At 40.0% G+C, this 20,413-nt stretch overlaps 1 protein-coding gene across 13 annotated transcripts in view; it reads right to left on the reverse strand.

The window, feature by feature from the left end:
• Nucleotides 1-11,474, reverse strand: part of cacna1da (calcium channel, voltage-dependent, L type, alpha 1D subunit, a) — a 62,897-nt gene extending 51,423 nt beyond the window's left edge. For 8 of the 13 annotated variants that reach the window (XM_051414587.1, XM_051414581.1, XM_051414578.1 and 5 more), the window contains exons 1-3: nt 11,007-11,473; nt 8,397-8,844; nt 6,440-6,545 (exon numbers count right to left, since the gene is read on the reverse strand). In XM_051414587.1, the coding sequence (XP_051270547.1) occupies nt 6,440-6,545; nt 8,397-8,698 (408 nt within the window). In that variant the 5' untranslated portion in view covers nt 8,699-8,844; nt 11,007-11,473. Of the gene's footprint in view, nt 1-6,439; nt 6,546-8,396; nt 8,845-11,006 lie in introns of all 13 variants that reach the window. The other 5 variants (XM_051414588.1, XM_051414585.1, XM_051414586.1 and 2 more) reach the window with 2 other exon arrangements.
• Between the last annotated feature and the right edge of the window lie 8,939 nt (nt 11,475-20,413).

The raw sequence follows: 20,413 nt of genomic DNA on the forward strand, positions 1-20,413 counted from the left end.
ATACTATTATCTATTTTTACATTATTTGGAATTTTTTACATTATACCTTTCATTAGTCGGATAGTCGCAGAAGAACAAAAACAACGTGAAACCAGGAGGAAAGTATCGGGGATTGTTGCACCATGGACCTTTTCTCTATTAACACAGGGACTCAATTACTGGTGCACTGTTGCATATGCTAACTGCACTAGCTAGTTAGCAGTCCTATTAGCTGTCTATACCCAGACTGGGAGCTTGAAGGACAGGGGGAGTTACTAGCGTAGGCGCAGGAAACCCAGCAGAGAATACAGTTAACGAACGTTGCCGGAATCAGTGACAGAACCAGAGCGGACCAACAGAGGCCGGCTGATTTACAGCGGCTCCAAACAGAACTAGTATGACTCTGGGGTGGAAAACACGGCGGGTTGAGGCAGCGGCAGCAGAGGCAATTTGTAAGGAACTGTTAACATTATAAATCATCCATTGTATCAAGTCCATGAGTGTTTTTATAAAAATGGAAGTTATTTATTCCCTGTTTTGAACAATGAGCCTTGTGTGATGTTATACTGTGTTGAAATGAATTAAATGTTCAGTCTCTTCGCTGGTTGACAGATTCAGATTCATTACCATTTTTAAATAATTAAATGAATATCATAAATGTGCAACGACTAGTCAACTATTGGCTTTACTTAACAACTACTAGTCGTCTAGGAAAATCTTAAGTCAGCCCTAGAAATCATACATGTTTTTTACAGAGCCTAAGAAAAAAAAACATTAATTCATAAATTGCCTGTTGTTTCCCCTTAAGAAGGCCTGTTTGACGCACACACAGTGCTCTGCTGTTGTACTTTATCATGGCTGCACTTTCACACTGCATCCATACAAAGATCTGACTTCCTCCTGACTCTCTGTTTCTCTGCCTCTCCCTCACTTAGCACACACACACACTCACACACACACACACACACACACACACACACACACACACACACACACACACACACTCTCACACTTGCACACACATGCAGAAATACACATTCAAGATAACAAGCAGGGACAGTGCTAGTGTGAGCCACAAATGAGCAGTTACGTTAAGTGACTAAACACATACTTCTACCATCATCTCTATGGGAGTCCACAGTCCAGACGTTGCTGTTTGTGCCAGCCATTACACACACACACACACACACACACACACACACACACACACACACACACACAGCCAACTGTTTTATCCATGACACACGTACACATTTACACTCTTCTTTACACATGTAGCCAAAACACTGGCACATGAACCTTAGCAGCACTCCTCATATGGAAATATATGTTCCCATAGACTACCATTAACACATCAAATACAGATTAACTAACAGCAACATTAGGAACTTTCCATTCTTTGTATATATAAAACACACTGTTTAACTGGCACAGAGCCTGAGGAGCACGACATTAGGGAAATAGTGCAGTAGAAAATAGAAGTATAATATGTGTTTGTTTATGAGTAACTATAAAGCTGGTGCGTAGGTAACATCAACAAATGTGCAGAGTGTAAATGCCTACTTTTACACAATCCTAATCTTGATCTAAAATAAAAAAAAACAACAATAACAACAATATCTGCATCCTTAAAATAGGTTGAAAAGGGAAGATATTATGGAGGCGCTGACTATTATCAGATGTGTCGGTAAAAAGCTTGCTGCTGCATTGTGCCTCTGAAAATCTTTGACAAGAACCACAGCAATCTGATGGATGCCTCTAAGTGGCTGTTTGTCACACTGAAGCACTTGGAGACTGTGATCAGTCAACAGGCATTGGCTGCAAGTCACATATTTGGCACTGTGATGGTTGTTGGTATGTATTTACATCAGAAATTACTTCTTCTTTGTTGGCAGTTGCTCATTTTGGGGTACACAGTCCGTGCATTTCACGCTTATAACAGAGCTACATACAAATGCAACAAATATTACCAATACTCTGCTAAAGCATGGCCTTTGTCTTGTTGTGTAACAGGCCTGAGAGTTCAATGAAGTTGGTGTTAAATTGTGCATATGTGATCTGACTGCCGATGTAAGCTTTAGGGGATAACTGATGATAGATCTGTGTGATGAATGATGGAATAACTTGATGGTAATGTATATTAAGACAAGCATGTGGTGCGTGACTTTGGAGGATAACACTTTTATGTTCTACATGAGTTCTATTCAGCATTTTGTGAGACTTGCAATCATGTTAATTGGTAGGATTAACGTAAAATATTTCTACAATGTCTGCCAGCTGATAAAAGATCTTTTCTGTCTAATTGCGTCATGGTAGAAAAAACAGTAACATTACATTACTTGAAGATGACAACCATGTAGCTGTCATTATTGTAGACAAGATTCACTTGTTAATTTTAAACAGGGGGGACAGTCGTTCAAAATGATCTCCAACTTTCCTTGCGTCTCCCTATGTAACATGTGTTTGTGTTCATCCGTCCCTCCTGCATCAGTCTCTATTTTTCTTCAATCATTCATATATAAAGAATATTTCTCAATATGATTCATGTTTTAAAAATGCTGACATCCTCCATGTAACTAAGCAGGTTCAAACTGTGAGCTCTCGGCTGGCATCCAAACGACTGCTCAATCAGTTTGTGCGTGGACATTTCCGTCTTTACATGTTTGTGTCCTTTTGTCCCCAGTAAAATAAATAGCTCTGCGGCTCCAGAGTTATGCAATGACAGTGGTACGGGCAAACACTACATGATACCAGACGTAATTCGCTGCGTGTTGCCTTACGAAGGATGAGATGTATGAATCATATTCACCATGAAAAGGTCATTGTTTTGCTCAGCTACCTTCAGCAGGAGCTGCCTGGGGTGTTGAGTCTCAGATAGATAAGTCAGAAATGACCTTAAAGCAAAGGCAGGAGGCTTGCAGACTATTTGTCTGTCCCCTAGACAAGGTGGGTGCGGAGGAGTCACAGTCACGTGCAAGATGGGTTGTGTGTGCACTTCTTACTATTGCAGTGAAATTACTAAACAAAGAAAGAGCAATACAGAAAAGAGCTAAGCAGGAGAGGAATGAAAGAAATGACTATGAGTTCCTGACAGGGTTTGTTGTCTTACGTGCGTGTGCGTGTGTGTGAGAGTGTGCGCTTGCTACGTCCTGTTACTCACTTGTGCCTCCTGGTGGTAGCAGGACCCCAGTCTTTTGCCCTGTGTTCTGCCTGAGGAGGAAATTGCTTTCTATTTATAATGAGCTGCTGCATTTAACCAAGCCTTACTAACAAGACGGGCAGACTCATGCTATTAAGGCCTCTATGACTTTGCAGCATTGCCCCACTCTAATTCACAGCAGCTCTGCAGCACCTAAGAGCTGCGTGCGCACAGTGTAGCACAAGCAAACAAACAGATTCAGTACTTTTACCTTTCAGGAGTTCGTGTTAACTGACAATGCAGTGAGTGAACTATCTACACATCCACAAGCCTAGAAGTCAGCCTGTCTATACTGCAGGGTTTCAGTGTCTCTTTGTGTTGAAAGTTACACCACTTCTGAATGTGTCACAGAGCAAAAAACCTGCTTGCAGTCTAGGGATATAATTTGATCCTTGCTTTACACATCAGGCCTCTCAGCACCCCACCTCAAGTTTCATATCAGCCCTGAGTCCACCTGTGAGGCTGCAGAGCGGAGCGGTGTGAAATGGCAATCTTCACTACAGCCTTACCTGCTGGCTGCTATAGCAAAACTAGCTCAGCAGTTTTCTCTTTAGCGCTCCTCCTGTGACTACAGTGTGAGTTCTGTAGAACAACAAGGCCAAGCTGGCACACCTGCCCTACAAAGTATTCTATTGTTCAACCTCTGCTGAAAATGGAAAGAATGCATTATTCAACCTCTGGTATCTGATTTAATGTTGACACTGCAGAATTAAACCAAAGTCCTGTGCAAGCAATGTAACACTGTCTGTAGTGTTGGACAAGGATCAGGATCAGGATCAGGATCAGCAAAAACCCAATATAGTGTAGTTAAAGAAGAATCCATTTAAGCACAGAAGAGGCTGTTACGCATTGAAGTTAAGCACTGTCCTGACTATACCACCATAGGAAGCCACTTATAAATAATTATAAAAGGATTAATAAATCTATATCTAATCATCAGCATATCATCCCATCTCTACTTAGTCGTCTTGTTCATGAAGCATGTAAGCCGCAGCAATGATGCTGCTCAGTTGTGGATCAATGTGGATACAATGTAGTATTTTGGTTCATTCTTAATGGTTGCATCCATGAATCCGACCTGACACTCATTTGTCACATGTTTACACTTAAAGATAGTTTTCATTATAGAGGCTGAATAATAAATGCTTTCTGAGCAAGCTTAATTATTAAGTTTGATGCCATTTGGTCATTACTAAAGTCAATATTGAAACACTCCTGGACCTTTCTCTCTGCCAGATACCCTTGGATGTGATCTGAACACATGAGAAGGTGAAGCTGTGAAACATATGAACATAAATTCTGACAACACTCTGAATTTATTAAGATTGCAGTTAGTAAAAACCATGAGGTTTAGAGGCTATACAAAAAGTTACCAGTATGAAATAAGCACCTGTCAACTAACCCTGTCCTTTATCAGACTGGGGCATACATTAGTGAGTCGCATCTGTCACTGAGAGCTGTTCAGTCATACACTGTGGAGCTCCTGTTCAGCTAAAATCCTCTTTTAACACTTAAATAAACCTCACATTTACGTTCTGTAGTGAAGAATTTATTTGGTACATTGCAACATTTTGTTATACTGAATGAAGGCAGAAAAACCAAAGTATGGATGCACTAGTGACTCTTTTCTTTCTTGATTTGATTCTGACAAACAAACTGAGGGAATCGATCAATAACAAGTACCAATCCAATATGATATATTTGCTTTCTAATTTACAATCAGTAAACTTCTCTGTAAACATAGTAAAAAATAACTGAAATTTATGGTCCATTTTTGGTAACATAACTATTTACAGTTGTCAAAAATATCAACACCACTGGTTTAAAGGCCATATTCATATTAAAACACATTCATTGAGAAGCACATAGAGAAATTAAGTTGTGATTAATTGTTATCAGCACAGAAAATGAACAAAAAGAAAACAATCCTTAGCCTAATCTGGATTGGTGATACCTAATTCACTTAATAAGGTTAGTATGAGCACCGATACTAATCCACAACTAAACATCCATAAAGCAAAGACAAAAGAGAGCTGGGCTGTGTAAGTACAAAATGACTCGGCACACTCAAACCTATAAGAATAGACTTTAAACTCTATTGTTGCTGTATGTATATTCACATTATAGAATCAAAAAGCACAGATGTTTCAGCAATGCCAGTCCACAACATTCTTCCATATATGCACATCATTTTCCGTTTAACACTATTAGGACGATCCAACTCTTTCAAATCTCCCCTGAACTAACCCTGACAGCATACTGTACAGTATGTACTGTAATACTGTATCAGACACTGTAGCGTCCCAGATGGCCCACTTTCCTCTTTTGCACCACCACTGTGTAAACAAACACCCTGAGGTCACCCTCCAGGAGGTCAAACTGAGAAGCAGTACACCTTACTTCTCTAAAGTAGACCAGACACACTTTTAACCAAAGCTGCAGCTTATCTTGCGCAGCGGGTTGAGCAGCGTAACAGACAGAGAATGGCTCCCGCCGGTCTTTTAACAGCAAGCTGGTAACATCTCTAAGATGTTCCTGCTCTTTGACGTAGCTTTCAAGAACATTCAAATGTCTGCAGACACGCTGTATAAGCGGCTCATGAATCATTGAACACTACAGCTAAATTCTGCTCATGTAAGGACCACATTCTGTGTATTTGTCTGGCTTTTGGAGAGTGCACTCATTCTCAGCTGTGGAACAATGCTTACAACACTACATCACCCATAATTCATCACACAGACATAAATGCACAAGGTGCACAGAGTGGTGCAATGACGAGAAAAATCTAAAAATAGAAAGCTGAATAAAACCTCTGTACAGGGAAACTATGACATGATAAAGCACCAATGAGGATAGTTGTCAAAGTGTTTCTCTGTGTAGGCACAGCAGATACTTCAAATCTGCATGATAAAGCAATATACTGAAGACATACTATGCAATGTCTTACTATTACTGCAAAAATCTCTATATCTTCATCTTGAAAGAGCGATACAATCAAACTTTGTCAACCGAAAGAGGATTATGAAACACATTTTGTAATGTATCTTTAAACTATAAATAAAGCATATGAAAACTAACGAAACAAAAACACAACAACAGGCACTACATTGTTATTTTCCTCCTCATCACAAGTATAGCACAAAACCTAAACAAATATATAGATTCATTCACTTTACAGGTAACAGCCTTAACTCAAACCAGTCCATGTAAAACTAGCACCAGATGAATAAATGGATAAAATGGCATATACAGGTTACTCACCAGGTCATGGTTTGTGGAGTTAGAATCATCTTCAGGGAAGGGGACATAGACAGCTAAGGCCATACAGTTGGCAAAAATAGCAATTAATATAAAGATATCAAATGGCCTGAAGGAAGGAGTTAAGGAAAACACTGACGAAAACAAGAAAATGATGCAACATAGCAAAAAGAAATAATACATCATTTCGATCCCCTACGGTGACATTACTTCTGCGGAATATGTAACTTATAACTATTCACATAACTAAACAAGTTAGACATGAAAGCTAGTTTAGGAATCAGTCTTTTTCAGTGACAAAGCCATACATGATGTTTATGGCTTTGTTTTGGTTATCTTTAGTATAACTTAGCTGCCATTTAAGCCATGTAATTATCTGACTGTATACCAGATCACTGGTTCCCAACCTGGGGGTTTAAAGGTTCATAGGATTCATTTAAGGAGCCACAAGAGGAGTAACGAGCTAGGAAAGCAGAAAAAAGCTTCTTCAGATCTGTAAAAAGTATGTAGAGTAAAATAGCCTTTCACCCTTTGGTCCACATATTTTAATAGACATATGTAACCTGCGAAGAGGGGTCAAAAGTAGACAAAGCTTTGTTTAAAGGGCTCAAAAGTCAAAAAGGTTGGAAACACCTGTATTACACAGATGTTATCATTGCCTTATCTCTTATCGTCAGGATCACCTCTTCAACACAGATTTGCCAAACTAAATTTCAATCTGCAGATTCGACAGAATGTTGACAAAAGCTAAACTCCTGTAAGGGACAACTTCCATCTTAAAATTGATTAATGGCTTAATGAACAATATCTTGTAAGTTATACATAACTTGTGTAACTGATCTGCAATGTCAGGATTAGAGATTGTTTCACTAAAACAACCCACTACATTCTACATTACAGTAATAATGACACACTGGCTGTAGCATTACTTTATATCATTTTTAAAAATTCATAATACAGAAACTAAAAAAACATTCAGTTTATTCTTCACACACTTGATCCCAGACAAAGTATTTTAAACTATCAGAAACATGCAGTCCATGCAGGAATACGGCCACAGCTGCTTTTCCCAAAGTGTACTGGTAGTAAATCCCCACTGACAACAATCACACAAAGGTGGATTATGAAATGTATCTTTTTGATTCACATTCAGCAATCTCCTTTATAACATCAGATGGCTTTTGTGATGACAGCATCTGCTTTAGCAACAAGCCCACCAGGCTGTCACACAGCTGTGTTGTACCAGCGCTGAGTCCCTTTCTCTACATCTCCCCCCGGTATTTTAGGATCCAGTGATTTTCATTTGTGTGAAACATGTGTCTGCACCTCAGTTTAACATCATTTTGTAACTGGGACCCAGGAGACAGATTCAAAAGGTATATCAAGTACTGTGTGCTTATCCATACAGTATATTGGTTCATTAAAACACTTTACATCATCATCGAATTCAAAGCTTAACTGAACCAACAACTGCTCCAAAAACAGGCAGGCAATGTTTAAACCAAGAGAAAATTGTCTTTTTTCTCTTTTTTGTTGCCTTTAAGTAGCCTGATTACTTTAAAAAGCACTAAATGAAATCAACTAATGTTTAATCACATAATTACCAGAGCTAGGACCCAACGACGGTATGCACACATGAGCTGTGAACAAGTACGGCTGTAAGTAATGATCTTTTTCATTACTGATTAATGTGGCAATTATTCTCTCCACTAATCCATTCATCATTTGGTCTATTAAAGGTCAGAAAATAGTGAAAACTGCCCATCACAGGTTCCCAGCATCAGAGGTGACATCTGACCAACAGTTTGATTTATACTCTCACATTGAACATGAGAATGTTTTTCTTGATAGGTTATTTAAATAATTAATCTGTTATCACAATAGTTGCAAATTTCAATCTACTAATCGATTAACACTCAGACATGCACCCACCACCACATAAATCCACTGTAAAGGATACTTCCACTCCACCAGACTGATGCAGGCCCTGCGTATGGGGTTGTTGAGGTTGAGGCAGAACAGAGCCCTCGGTGGCCTGCTGTTAGCGTTACTGCCCTGTTTCTTGCTTTTGGCATACTGTTGCCGTTTCTTCTGTGCCAACGCACCTACCGGGATGGTAGTGGACGCTGGGGCAGGTAGGGCAGGAGGAGCGGGTGGTGCTGTGGGGGCTGGGGCTGGGGCCGCAGCAGGGGCTGGGGTGGAGGCGGGAGCGGCCACTGGGGCCGCGGGGGCTGGGTCTGGGGCGGGCCCGTTGGCGCTCATGGTGCGGGCGTGGCTCTGTGAGGAGCATCCAGCAGCATGGATCTGCCAGGGTAGACAGGGAGGCTAAAGAAGGGCAGAGTAGTCTGACCAATGAGCTGGCACGTCACCAGGAGGAGCGACTCTGGTGCTGCTGGCATAATTTGCCTCTGAGAATGAGAAAAAGGTGAGAAGAGATGGCGTCAGTACATTATACGCTTTTTGTGTCAATAAAAGAATAATTGATATTGCTTTTAAGCGTGAGCAGAGAACATTACACCTACATTGACTTGCATAATGCACTAGAGAATACTTCAAGGTTCTTCTGTCCCATCATATGATAGACCTGCTTAAAAGCTACTCTCAAGTCATCAGGTTCTGATATTCTCCATCATTGTCAGTTCAACGTCTGGAGAAGCTGACTTTAGTTTTAATGCACCTAGATGTCTGAATAGGCTTCCTGGGGACCTGAGATGTTCTCTTTTAAAATGTGTCTTAAAACATTTTTCTGTTGCCTTTCGATTAAATGCAATTTTGTCTCTAAATAATCTATATTTGAGCCTTTCTGTATACTTGCTGTGAATGCCATTATTATTATGATCACTGTATTGTTATTTTCTTTCTATCGCTCTTTTTGCTCTTTCTCTTTCTTTTCCTCTTACCTTTATGTAAAGCTGGGGATGAAGTGTGCTGTATAAACCTCGTCTTGCCTTAATCTAATGTGTTTTCTTTGTTAATATTGACAACATTTTTGCTTGAAGATGGAGCTAAATGAAAATATCTTTCCCAGCAATCTGCTGAGGTGCAGAGGTTCACTGAACAAGTGTACAGTACAGTAGGTGCTCCAAATGGGCTCATTGGTGTAGGGTTAGTCCATATTGGTAGAGCAAAGGGCTTTTTAGTTTATCTAAGACATAACTGACACTATGAGAGAGATTACATTAAATCACACAAACAAAGTGTAAAATATCTAGAATAAAATCTAGGACAGCCTACTGAACTGCACTTCTCTCTGGAAGGATAAAGAACCATTTAAGATAATTACATAATGTCATAAAATGTGAAATGCATCCCGGTGAACGCCTCAATCAGTGAAATGAAAACAATGTAATGTGCTGAACTGAAGCTGAGGACCTTTCAAAACTACAAGGAATATGGCAGGTTGGCCTGCCTCTGATGTTGGCATCAAGACTCTAAATTTAGTACAGCAATCCAAAATCTCCTGAACCTGAACATATTCTAGGAGGACAAACATGAGGGCTGACGACAAGCAGCTCAAGCCAAAACACACACAAACACACACAAACACAAACACACAAACACACACACACACATTAAGCTGTAAATTCAGAGCTGCCACTCTCAGCCATCACTTGGTCACATCAGTTGTGTAAGTCCTTGAACTGCGAGCAGGCCCCGCAGAGGAAGAAACAGAAAAGGTCACATTGCAGTGATGCTTCGAGAAGAATTCATCTTCATATTGTACAGAAAGAGAAAAAAAAACCGTGATATGAGTCTATGAGTGTTTATTGTGATATAAGACTTACACGTCTTGGCTTCAATGCTACCAGCTTTCAGCATCTCCTTTGTGCTACGATGCTGCCTCCATGTAGCCGAGGCTAGTGCACAGGGGGGCTCAGTGTGTGAACAATGCATGTTAAATGCGCTTATTTTGGAATATTAATTCCAACTGCTGCATCGACAACGTCGGCCGTGCACCCGTGATGAGAATGAACACTGACATCTCCATGAGCGATTAGTGACAAAATAACCATCATCAAGCGTCCTCAACGTTTCTCCTTGGACACAACCAAGGTAGGATATGGTGAACCCCCCCTAAAATAAATAAAATAATGATGAGAAATGACAGGCTGACTCCGGGCGCTCATAGTGAAAATTGAGCAACGCACAGCCGTCAGATGATCCCCGCTGCTCAGCACAAACAGCTGGCAACGTTATTACAACAAAAAAACGTCCATCAGCGGTGCTCTTACACTCTCTAATGTAGTGGACAGTGCACATGACCAGAGCCCACCTCAGTTTGTAGGGGAAGGTATCAGATGCCTGACCATGCTCCCTTAATAATAATAATAATAATAAAAACAGTTTAAATGTATTGTTCATGGTGAGGCGAGAAATCTCCTCTGAATCCGCCAACCATGACAGCGTCGAGAGGAAAAGTGGCCATTAATAACAGCTGTCCTCTGACAATAAAAAGGAGGAAAAAAAGCATCATCATTGCCTGCATGCAGGAGGGGGGGGGGGGGCTGCTATGCTAAGAGGCTAACTTCAGTATGTGTGTGTGGAGCAGAAAACGGCGCCGTGCAGTTACCTTTTTTTTCCTGAAGACTTTATGATTCAGCCGCGGTCCGCTCCGCTCGGTAACGCGGCTCCGGTGCAAAAACGCGCAGGTCCGGACTCAAACGACGGTTTCAAATTCATCAGCTCCGGGTTGGGGGTGTAGGGAGGGGGGGGAGGTTAGGAGCAGGAGGGACACATGAAAAGCCTGTGCATTAATTAAGCTCTTCCATGGTGATCGTGGAGAGCCGGAGACAGGAGAGTGCGCACCAGACAACAGAGCATCCTCGTCCGCTGCCTTGCTTATCGTCACGGCGCCAGTGAACAGTAAAACGAGTGCACACACTCACACACACACACACACACACACCAAGCTCTCCTCCTTCTGGCCCTCCCGACTCTCCTGCTGCTGCACAAGAACCTGCTCGCATCATATGAGCTGCTGTGACATGGCCCCCCGATAGTAGGGCTACCTGCTCGTGGCTTTCAAACTGGGTGTCACATGCAGCATCCATTAATCACGTGAAGGTCACTATGGGATACTGACTCCGAGCGCTGTGAGACTGTATTTTTATTTATAAGCTATAGTTTTTGGGCACTTAAGATGGGAGATATTGTACAATAGGCTACAGGCTTAGGAACTTGTCCTTTAAATATAATTGGTGCCACTTTTCTATCTTTTTATTAAAGGACTCGTAGTTAATGCTTTGTTGTGGTTATTAAATCAGTTAAAATGCTTTTAAAATAAGCCAAAACAAGGTATGAGTCATTAGCAAGAACACATTTTGGTTTGTCAAGTTGTGTAAAATCCCACCAGCAGCTGTTTTTCGTTTCTGTAAATAATGCTGTTCTAAATGCTGGTAATAATAACTGCTCGTGGGTTTTTCATTTTCTGATAAGTCTGTGGTTGTAAGTGTTAATTGGGTTAGGTTAGGTTCAATCTTTCACATATTTGCACTATATGCAATATACCAAATGCATCTAATGATGACAGGAAACAGCACACATCCCCTTTGTCTCTAAGTGTTTCCCTCTCTGAGAACTTGAGAAATCATACAAAACGTAGCATCACATATGGCAGACACTGGAGTGCTGTTGAACATATGTGACCATCAATTCAATTATAGCTAACTATTGTTAGACATATTTATGAATCCTCAGATCTTCAGAGAATGCCCCAAATGCTTATAGTGTCTCCAAAATGGTTTCATACAACGGTTGTGCTTTGTTACTGTAGTTGATTGCAGCCAGTCAGAAGCCTGTTTAACTTATGAGAGCTGTACATATAAAAGGGCCCTGACACAACTCCACCAGTCGAGAGAAACTTGTTGGAGTTTGGAGAAAAGACATGATCCAAGTTCACAGCAGGTCACCATAGTGTGTAATAGCTTTCAATAGTATAACATATGGAGAGCCTGGAACAAAGTGACCAAAACAACAAGAAAAAAGGAATTAATACCTACAAGGAAACAGTGTGATATTTCAAATAGTGAACAGTCACTCAGTCAGCAATAATTCAAAACCTTATAAGTTCACATAGCCTGTAAAACCTGATACTTTAGAAATACAGTCAAACCAGAAATGCCTGCCATACTGCCAAAACTACTCAAAACGCACTGCTGTACCAGGTCATCAACACAGAAATAATTTGACCTGAAGTTATGAGATGTATATTATTAAACCTGCAATAACGGGGCAGCATTAATTTCCACAGTGGAAGTCCAACAAGGCTCCCTTTAGATCAGTTTTTAGTCTCTACCTACTCTTGAGGAACACATTTGGCTTTTTAGCTGCTAAATCCTCCACTATGTTCACCAGATAGTTTCTAACTTTGTCATTCTGCCCTTTAGTAGTGTACAGTAAGTATTTGGAGCTTCTCCTCTGAAAACAGCACTCTGAGTGATACTCTGAGAGCAGTGAGAGTGAACCAAAACATGAAACTGTGGACTGGACAGCTAAATAATCAGCTAAAAACTCACGGTTAAGCATGTAAAGCATCTGTTCTGTTTACCAAATCTATATGAAGGATATAATGAGGGTCTACATGCCATTAAAATGAGCCAGACTTTAGAGACATTTTGTGCTAATGTTATTCATGTCTCTCCTGAAAATGTGTTGTTTCCTTTGACAATATGTTGCCAGCCTTCAAACTGCTGAACTACATTTCCCATTTGCCTCCAGTGTTTGTGATGAGAAAGTAAGTCAACACCACCCTGCCTGATCTGGTTGTAACACACCTCTCTCTCGTTACAGCTGTTCTTTGTAAGCAAGCAAATTCAGGAATTTTCTTGATGTATCGAATAAATACAACACTGTCCCTCCCCCTTTATATTTTATCTTAAAAAGCTGATGTACACAGTGAATGTGATACTCTACACTCGTTCATTTTTTGTTTTATCGCAGCTTTTGCTCTGGGGTCTAACAGAGATTAACATATCTGTATTAACTTAATTTTAGGGAGGGCTTTCAATAAAATACAGCAAAAAAATACATTGTTACTATCACAACTGTTATGATCTATAAGAGTAAATTATCAGTCTAACTCATTAAATTCTGCTTTCTAATGATGTTCATGTTTTTGTAAAATACATGACCTCCTAAGCCAATACAAGTAACACTGTCCTAACATAAAAAAATAAATACATTTGTAGGTAAAAAAGCAAACTGGTAACAGCATCACAAGGCATTTCTACATCTGTTACGCCTACAGCTACACATTAATCCCACCCTTATAAAAAACGAATGACCAGATGATAGCACTGACCTACAGCGACCCTTTAAAAATTCTTTGGATTTCAGTTGTTACACTGGTATCAAGCCCCTTTAGTAACACCAGCACTGATGAAAGAGCAACTGTTTTAACTATTTCAATTCATGGTTTTGCCTGAGAAGCATTTCCTTTTTCAGTATAACGTTTTCATTAATATCCATAAAAGAGTATGAAAGCAGAACCTGATACAATAACATATTTCATTTGCGGTCTGCTCAAATATCAGTGACCACAGTTCAGTACTACTGATCTATTCTTGTCAGTGTTGTGAAAATCCTACCTGCCAGAGTAGAACAGCTGAGCTGAGACCTCTACTTCACCTATGTCCCAGCTGACAACAAAGAGCAGAAAACACTCATCTTCTTCCCTGGCGGGCTGGTCAGTGAGTGAACTGCAGCAGCGTTTGGTAAGAGGAGGCAGGGACGAGGCTCACCGTATCAATTTACCTGTCTGCCCAGGATAATGGTTCCTTCTTCAATCGTCTTGAATTATTCACCTATGGATGAGGTGGTGTGTGTGTGTGTGTGTGTGTGTGTGTGTGTGTGTGTGTGTGTGTGTGTGTGTGGGTTGCTGCATAAGTCAAATGGCAGAAAGTGGTTTGATCACATTGTTGTATATCTTTTACTTAAGATGCAATTTATTTATTAAATGTGAACTGGCAGTTATTTGGTTATGTCATTTAAAGGTAGGCAAATAAGAGACACACAGAAAATACACTTTAGAAAGGAAGAGTGACTATAATTGCCCCCTTTGCCAACCCTGACTGAATGCAATATTTCATAAACAACAAACTGTGGCTTCAAAGGTGTCATCTGAGTTGAATCATCACCTTCATACAAAACCAAATGTAATCAGTTTCTCCAAATTTGCATTTACCTCAGGGCACCATTTCATCCTTTGGTGTTAATGAATAGCATTTTGGGGAAATACACAGTAATCTCTTGTTAATATAAAAATATCAACACCGTTCTTATTTTCGTACGGCAAATGTGAAGTTGGAACCAGTCAGTAAGTAGCTTAGCTTAGCATAAACACTGGAAACAGGGGAGAACAGCTAGCTTGGATATGCACCTCCTTAGTTCACTGATTAACACTAAATATCTTGTTTGTTTAATCCGTACTCATGGTTCCTTCCCTTTCTGAGACTGTGACACTAAGACTACAGAAAGTTATTATCTCAGATTAAATAGTCCAAACACGGGACAACCCATAAGACCACAACCTGATATTTATACATTCTGGTGTTTGTAAAAAAAAAAAAAAAAGGTGTTGTATTAGTGAGCTTTAGAGGCGTTGATTTTCCCCTTTGGTGGTATCCAAGCTGCCCCCCGCCCCAGTCTTTATGCTAAGCTACGCTAATAGCCTGCTGACTCTAGCCTCACAAATCTTCTTACCCTTTGCACCCTAAATGTCTAACTATTCAGTGTTTCCCATCCAGAACGTTTGAGGTGGTTATCATTGTACCCTCATATAAACATAGCATCGGCATATAGTATTAGCTATTATTATAGTACTTTACTGCACTGCGTTACTAGTGTTTCCTTTTCAACCTCACCCAAGTGTTCTCTTTTTTCTCTCTCTCTGTTCTGTTGTTCTTGACCCGGTTTCCTCTGCTGATTTTCCTACAAAGATTGCCTTATGGTAGTGAGGATGGTGGAAATAACAGTTACATGTTCAGCATTCATTCACCTGGAATTGCTCATGTGCATGTATCTGTGTGTGTTTGTGTTTTGTTGTGAGATTGTGTTCAAACTCTGCGTCTCTCTTCCGCCTCAACACACACACAAACACAGTCTGTAGTCCCCAGTAGCAAAGCACAATACAGTTCATTTTGACTGAAAATTGAGTAAAAACACAAACAGAGGGCTTAGTGGCCCCCAGAGACCATGGATGCCATTTGCCTCAGTACAGCAGTCGGCCCCCACCTCTGATTTTATCTACTTCTGTACTTTCTGCGCCACCAAACTCTAACAACATTCAAACATGGTGATTCACTTTGAACCTGAATCATTCTACAACAGGAGTGTTACACTTTTCTGATTAAAGGAGGATTATAATATTAATATCCCAGTCATTGTTTTTTAGTATTTCTTGTGTTATTTTTCAGAAGCTCCTTATGAAGATGCTTTGTCTTGAACAGTATGCAAAGCATAGCAAATCAGACAAATATAATTCTGCACAAAGCCACTCTTTGGCACTTAACTCTGCTATGGTGGAGGTCCTGTGTAAATGTTGTGTTTGGCCAGCCTCTAAAGGGATTATGATGTGTTGACTCAATAAAAATGTGTTTAGTTTACATATGCAATTTACAGCGAACAGCTGTTATGTTTTCTATCTCTTTGTAAATGCACTTAGCTTTTACTCCTTTATCCCTCAGCCTCACCCCCTCCCTCTCTTCCTGCAGCTCTTTTTAAATCAGATTGCAATAAATCTATGTGAGCGCTTCACTCATGTGCTCATAAGCTGCAAAACTGCTATTTTCTTCCTGTTCTCATTTAATCTCATTCAGCATTTCTGTATCTTCACTTGCTGTTTATCTGAAATCATTTTTAATCATATAGTGGTAATGAAGGTTTGGGATATTTAAAATGAGTTAGAATTTTAGCATGTGTGACTTGATGTCTGACTTCCTGGCCTGACCAGGCATACAAAACTTGGTTAGAAGGCACTGATGCAAAAGCACTGATGCAACAATCAGTGCTTTTGCATGTTTATAAGAGTTATGTGTATATTTGTGTGTGTGTGTGTGTGTGTGTGTGTGTGTGTGTGTGTGTGTGTGTGTGTGTGTGTGTGTGTGTGTAAGAGAGAGAGCGTGTGTGTTGGTGGAGCTGCTTGAAGGAGAGCAGTAGTGATGGAGCCTGAAAGCCCTGCAGCGCAGCTGTTCTCCCAGTGCATCGTCAACTTCACTGCTGAGCCCACAACACACGCTCAGCCTTAACCCCTGCTTGCACACTCTACTCTTCTCTCTGAATCTTCCCTCTCTCTTCTTGGTCTTTCCTTTTTCTCTCCATCCACTCTTTCTGCTTATCTAAATCTCTCAATCTGAATCTTTATATCTCTCATCTTCAAATAGTTCCTTCATCCACTTGCCTTCAATTATTTCACTGATTCCACCTTTATGCCTTAGCCACGCCATGACATCTCTCTCAGTCACTTCTTTTTATCCCATGTGTGCACTCAACCTAACCCAGACTCCTACTTCTAGGATGATCACCCAGTCCAGCTGTGAACAGCTGCATGACTGAATGCTCTATTGATAACTCAATCATAAGTTTCTATGCCCTTGTCTCATGCACAGTCAGGGGGTGGGGCCTTTGGGTGACAGACAGCTCTCAGATAGAAGGGCAAGCACTATGTCATCATGGTGACTGCAGAGCGATTTAAGGAAATGGAGTGATAAGAGCAGAGTGGAAGAGGCTCAAGCCTGAAGGAGCTACTGGCATTAAAGCAATGTACCAAGATTCATGGATGTGTGTGTAAGATGCTATGCATATGAGTGTGAGAATATTCATGAGTTCATTTGTGGGTGTATGTGTGCACACATGCACATGTCAGCATGCCTGAGTGCATGTGTACACATGTGGGCCTGTATATGTGCATGTGTATTGTGTGTCTGCTTTTTTTCCCCTTTAAATTCCCATTCATCATCCAACCCAACAATGCTGAGTAGATTTTTGTTTACTTGAGGTCTGCATTGTGTTGGGAGAGCCAGGCACATGCTCCGTGTTATATTAAGGCATTGTTTCAAAAATGGTTGCTTTGCTCCTCTTTTTCTGCCACGGAGATTAAAAATAGAAACATTCATGCTCTCTGAATGTACTTTCCCTCCAGGAAGTGTGCAGTTGTGGGTGTCTGACATTGGCTGCACATCATCACGTGGCATCTCATTCTCAGGCTACTATTGGCTGGCACCTGTGGGGCTCTGTGAAGAGAAGCTTTTCTGACAGGACCCAGGAGCCCAAAGGAGTTGCTGGAAACTGGGAGAAGGACAATGTCGGTGGAACCAGGAGAGCAGTGGGGGTGCTTGAGAGATGGCATCATCATAGCTGTGAGTGCGGAGGTGCTGGGATGTGACCTCCCAGCTACAGCAAAGGGCAGGAATCCACAGAGATGGTCACATGGCTGAAGAGGTGCAGAGGAAAATGAATGAAGGAGAGGATGGTGATTTTGCAGCAAGGACACTCAGAGAGCATGTGTCATAATCATAAGTTTAGCTAACACTTACATGTGTTGTTGTCTTATCTCACTGTTACCAAAAAAACTTGACCACATTTGGTTTCACTGCATAAGGTGACAATATAAAACACATTTGACCTAAAAAATGTATTAAGTATAGATTGATTTCATAATTAATTAATTAATTAAAAATCTCCTCTCTGCTAAATATCTTATGGTTCTAATGATTTTACTTCAGCTATTGGCTAATAAAGTGGATGGAACTATCCTATAAACCACTGTTTATATAGGTTGTCATCCTATATTTATGGGGAGACAGTGTCCTCTGGTGTTTAATGTTAGGAATACAACTGGCCTTGAATGAAAGGACGTCCAAAATGGAGTAATAAGACACAGCAAATGTTCCTGCAACACATGCAGGATAATGTCTTTGATATTTCCATATAGCGCCTCTCTGATCTACTGTGACCTTTTATGTCAAGCAACAGACAGTATTGTCTGACTGATCTATTGTAGCTGTAATAAAACAGATAGGCCTAAAATCCTAAAAGACTTTGACACTACCCCTCTCCTCGGTTCAGTGGAAGATCCTGGACTGTACCACATCAGCAGTTTTGGAATGAAACAACTCTTCTAAATCATCCTGTCAATCATGGACAGTTTGCACTTCATGTCTTCAAAAAATATCAAATTCACCAAAAGATCCAGTACATAACAATATACCAAATTTTTATTTGGTATATTGTCATTTTATTGATTGTCTTCAGATCAAACATTCAATACAGCAGTGAGCAGTAGAAACAGGTCAAATGTACCATCAAAGATTATCCTCTAGATGGCAGGCCGAATCTCTTCGTCATCATAACATAGTCAGATGTTTTATGTGCACATACATGTTTGTGCAAAGGCTTAAAATCAAATACCAACATGTCAGTTGTTGAAAATCTGTTATTTATCAAAATAATTTTAATGATACATTGATATTTTCCATTTAAAGTTTACAAACATGAGTGAAAAAAAAGATTTTGGAGTCAGCATTCATATTTAATTTCACACAATACAATTCAAATACAATGAAAATACATTGTGGTAAATGGTAGAAAAGGGTAAGTCTGTACTGTGTACTTGGTGTAGCATAATACCACTGTGCTTTATTTATCCGTGCAATTACAAACTCTGCTTCCAAATTGTGTTAAATAGGTCATCTTAAATTTAAGAGAGAGGAAAAAGCAACTCTAGTAGATAATAGAGGTTTTTTTTCCTCAGTGGTGAGGTCCAAATATGTCTGTATATCTGGCCCAGGTCTGCTGCAGAAGGTTTTTGGGCTAAAGAACAAAGTGTCCTCAGTCAAACTCACTGAGCATCAAGATGCTAGACAGAAGAAAACAGTGACAGTGAGGAGGAAATAATTAGGAGATAATTATTGATCCCACACTGGGGAAATTTACTCCCTACAGCCTCTCCAGATACAACACAACAGACAGGAAAATACACATTATTTAAAAGTTTAAAAAAAGGAAAAGATAAGAAAAACATAATGAAAATAGATATAATAAGAGTTATATGTACATTAAACACAGATCATGACTGAGGAGAGATGTTGGTGTGTGCCATTCTGACCATTTTAGAAGTAAATCTTCAACTTAAAGGACACTGCCACTCTTCCCTTTATGATCTTATTCTGTCTTTGTCTCATTCTCCCTTTCTCATATTCAAATTTGCTTTAATGCATGATTAAGAACAGTATTGCCAAAAGCAGCTTGCACAAAGTTAACAATGTAGGTACACTGATTCAGAATGTGAGGAAAAAGATAACAAAAAATTGCTTGCCCATCACTACATTATAAACACTATGTATACCGCACACTATACAAAGTATATTATAACATAATACACGTCAACAACAACAACAACAACACCACCAATATACTACATTGTATAGTACAACAATAGTAGGACTTAACGAAAATAAAGAACAAAGGAATATATATGAAGATGAGATCTAGTGTTCGTCATTCTCTGTCTGTCTCTCTTGCATTCTTTGTATTTTGTATTTTTTGTATTTTGTATTCTGCATTAAGCATTTTTCATCAGGATGGTGAAAGTAAAAGTTCATTACAGTTATTATAGTATGATGAATGATGCGAAAAAAGTTCATCAGTATCTGGTCTTGTAAAACTTGATAAGAAAACAGAGTGCTGAAAAGTCTTTTTCCTCTTTATTGCTAATTCTGCATTTGTCACTTCGCTCATTTTTATTTTCTGTTTAATGTCAAACAAACACAAGTTAGAGCCTGTTTAAACATGTGCTTGGGCGATACAAATGGGTGTTTGGTGTAAGTAAATAACAAAGAACAATCAACCATCAAATTCTAAATGATTAGTTTAGACAGTAAAGCCAAAGTGAATCAGGGTGAGATGCTTCAAATGTCTGCCCCTCCTCCCCCCCAATTATCCAGCCCCTCCTTTCAGGCACATAGACACAGACACAGACAC

The sequence above is a fragment of the Dicentrarchus labrax genome, unplaced genomic scaffold, assembly GCF_905237075.1.
Source record: "Dicentrarchus labrax unplaced genomic scaffold, dlabrax2021, whole genome shotgun sequence".
Lineage (NCBI taxonomy): Eukaryota > Metazoa > Chordata > Actinopteri > Moronidae > Dicentrarchus > Dicentrarchus labrax.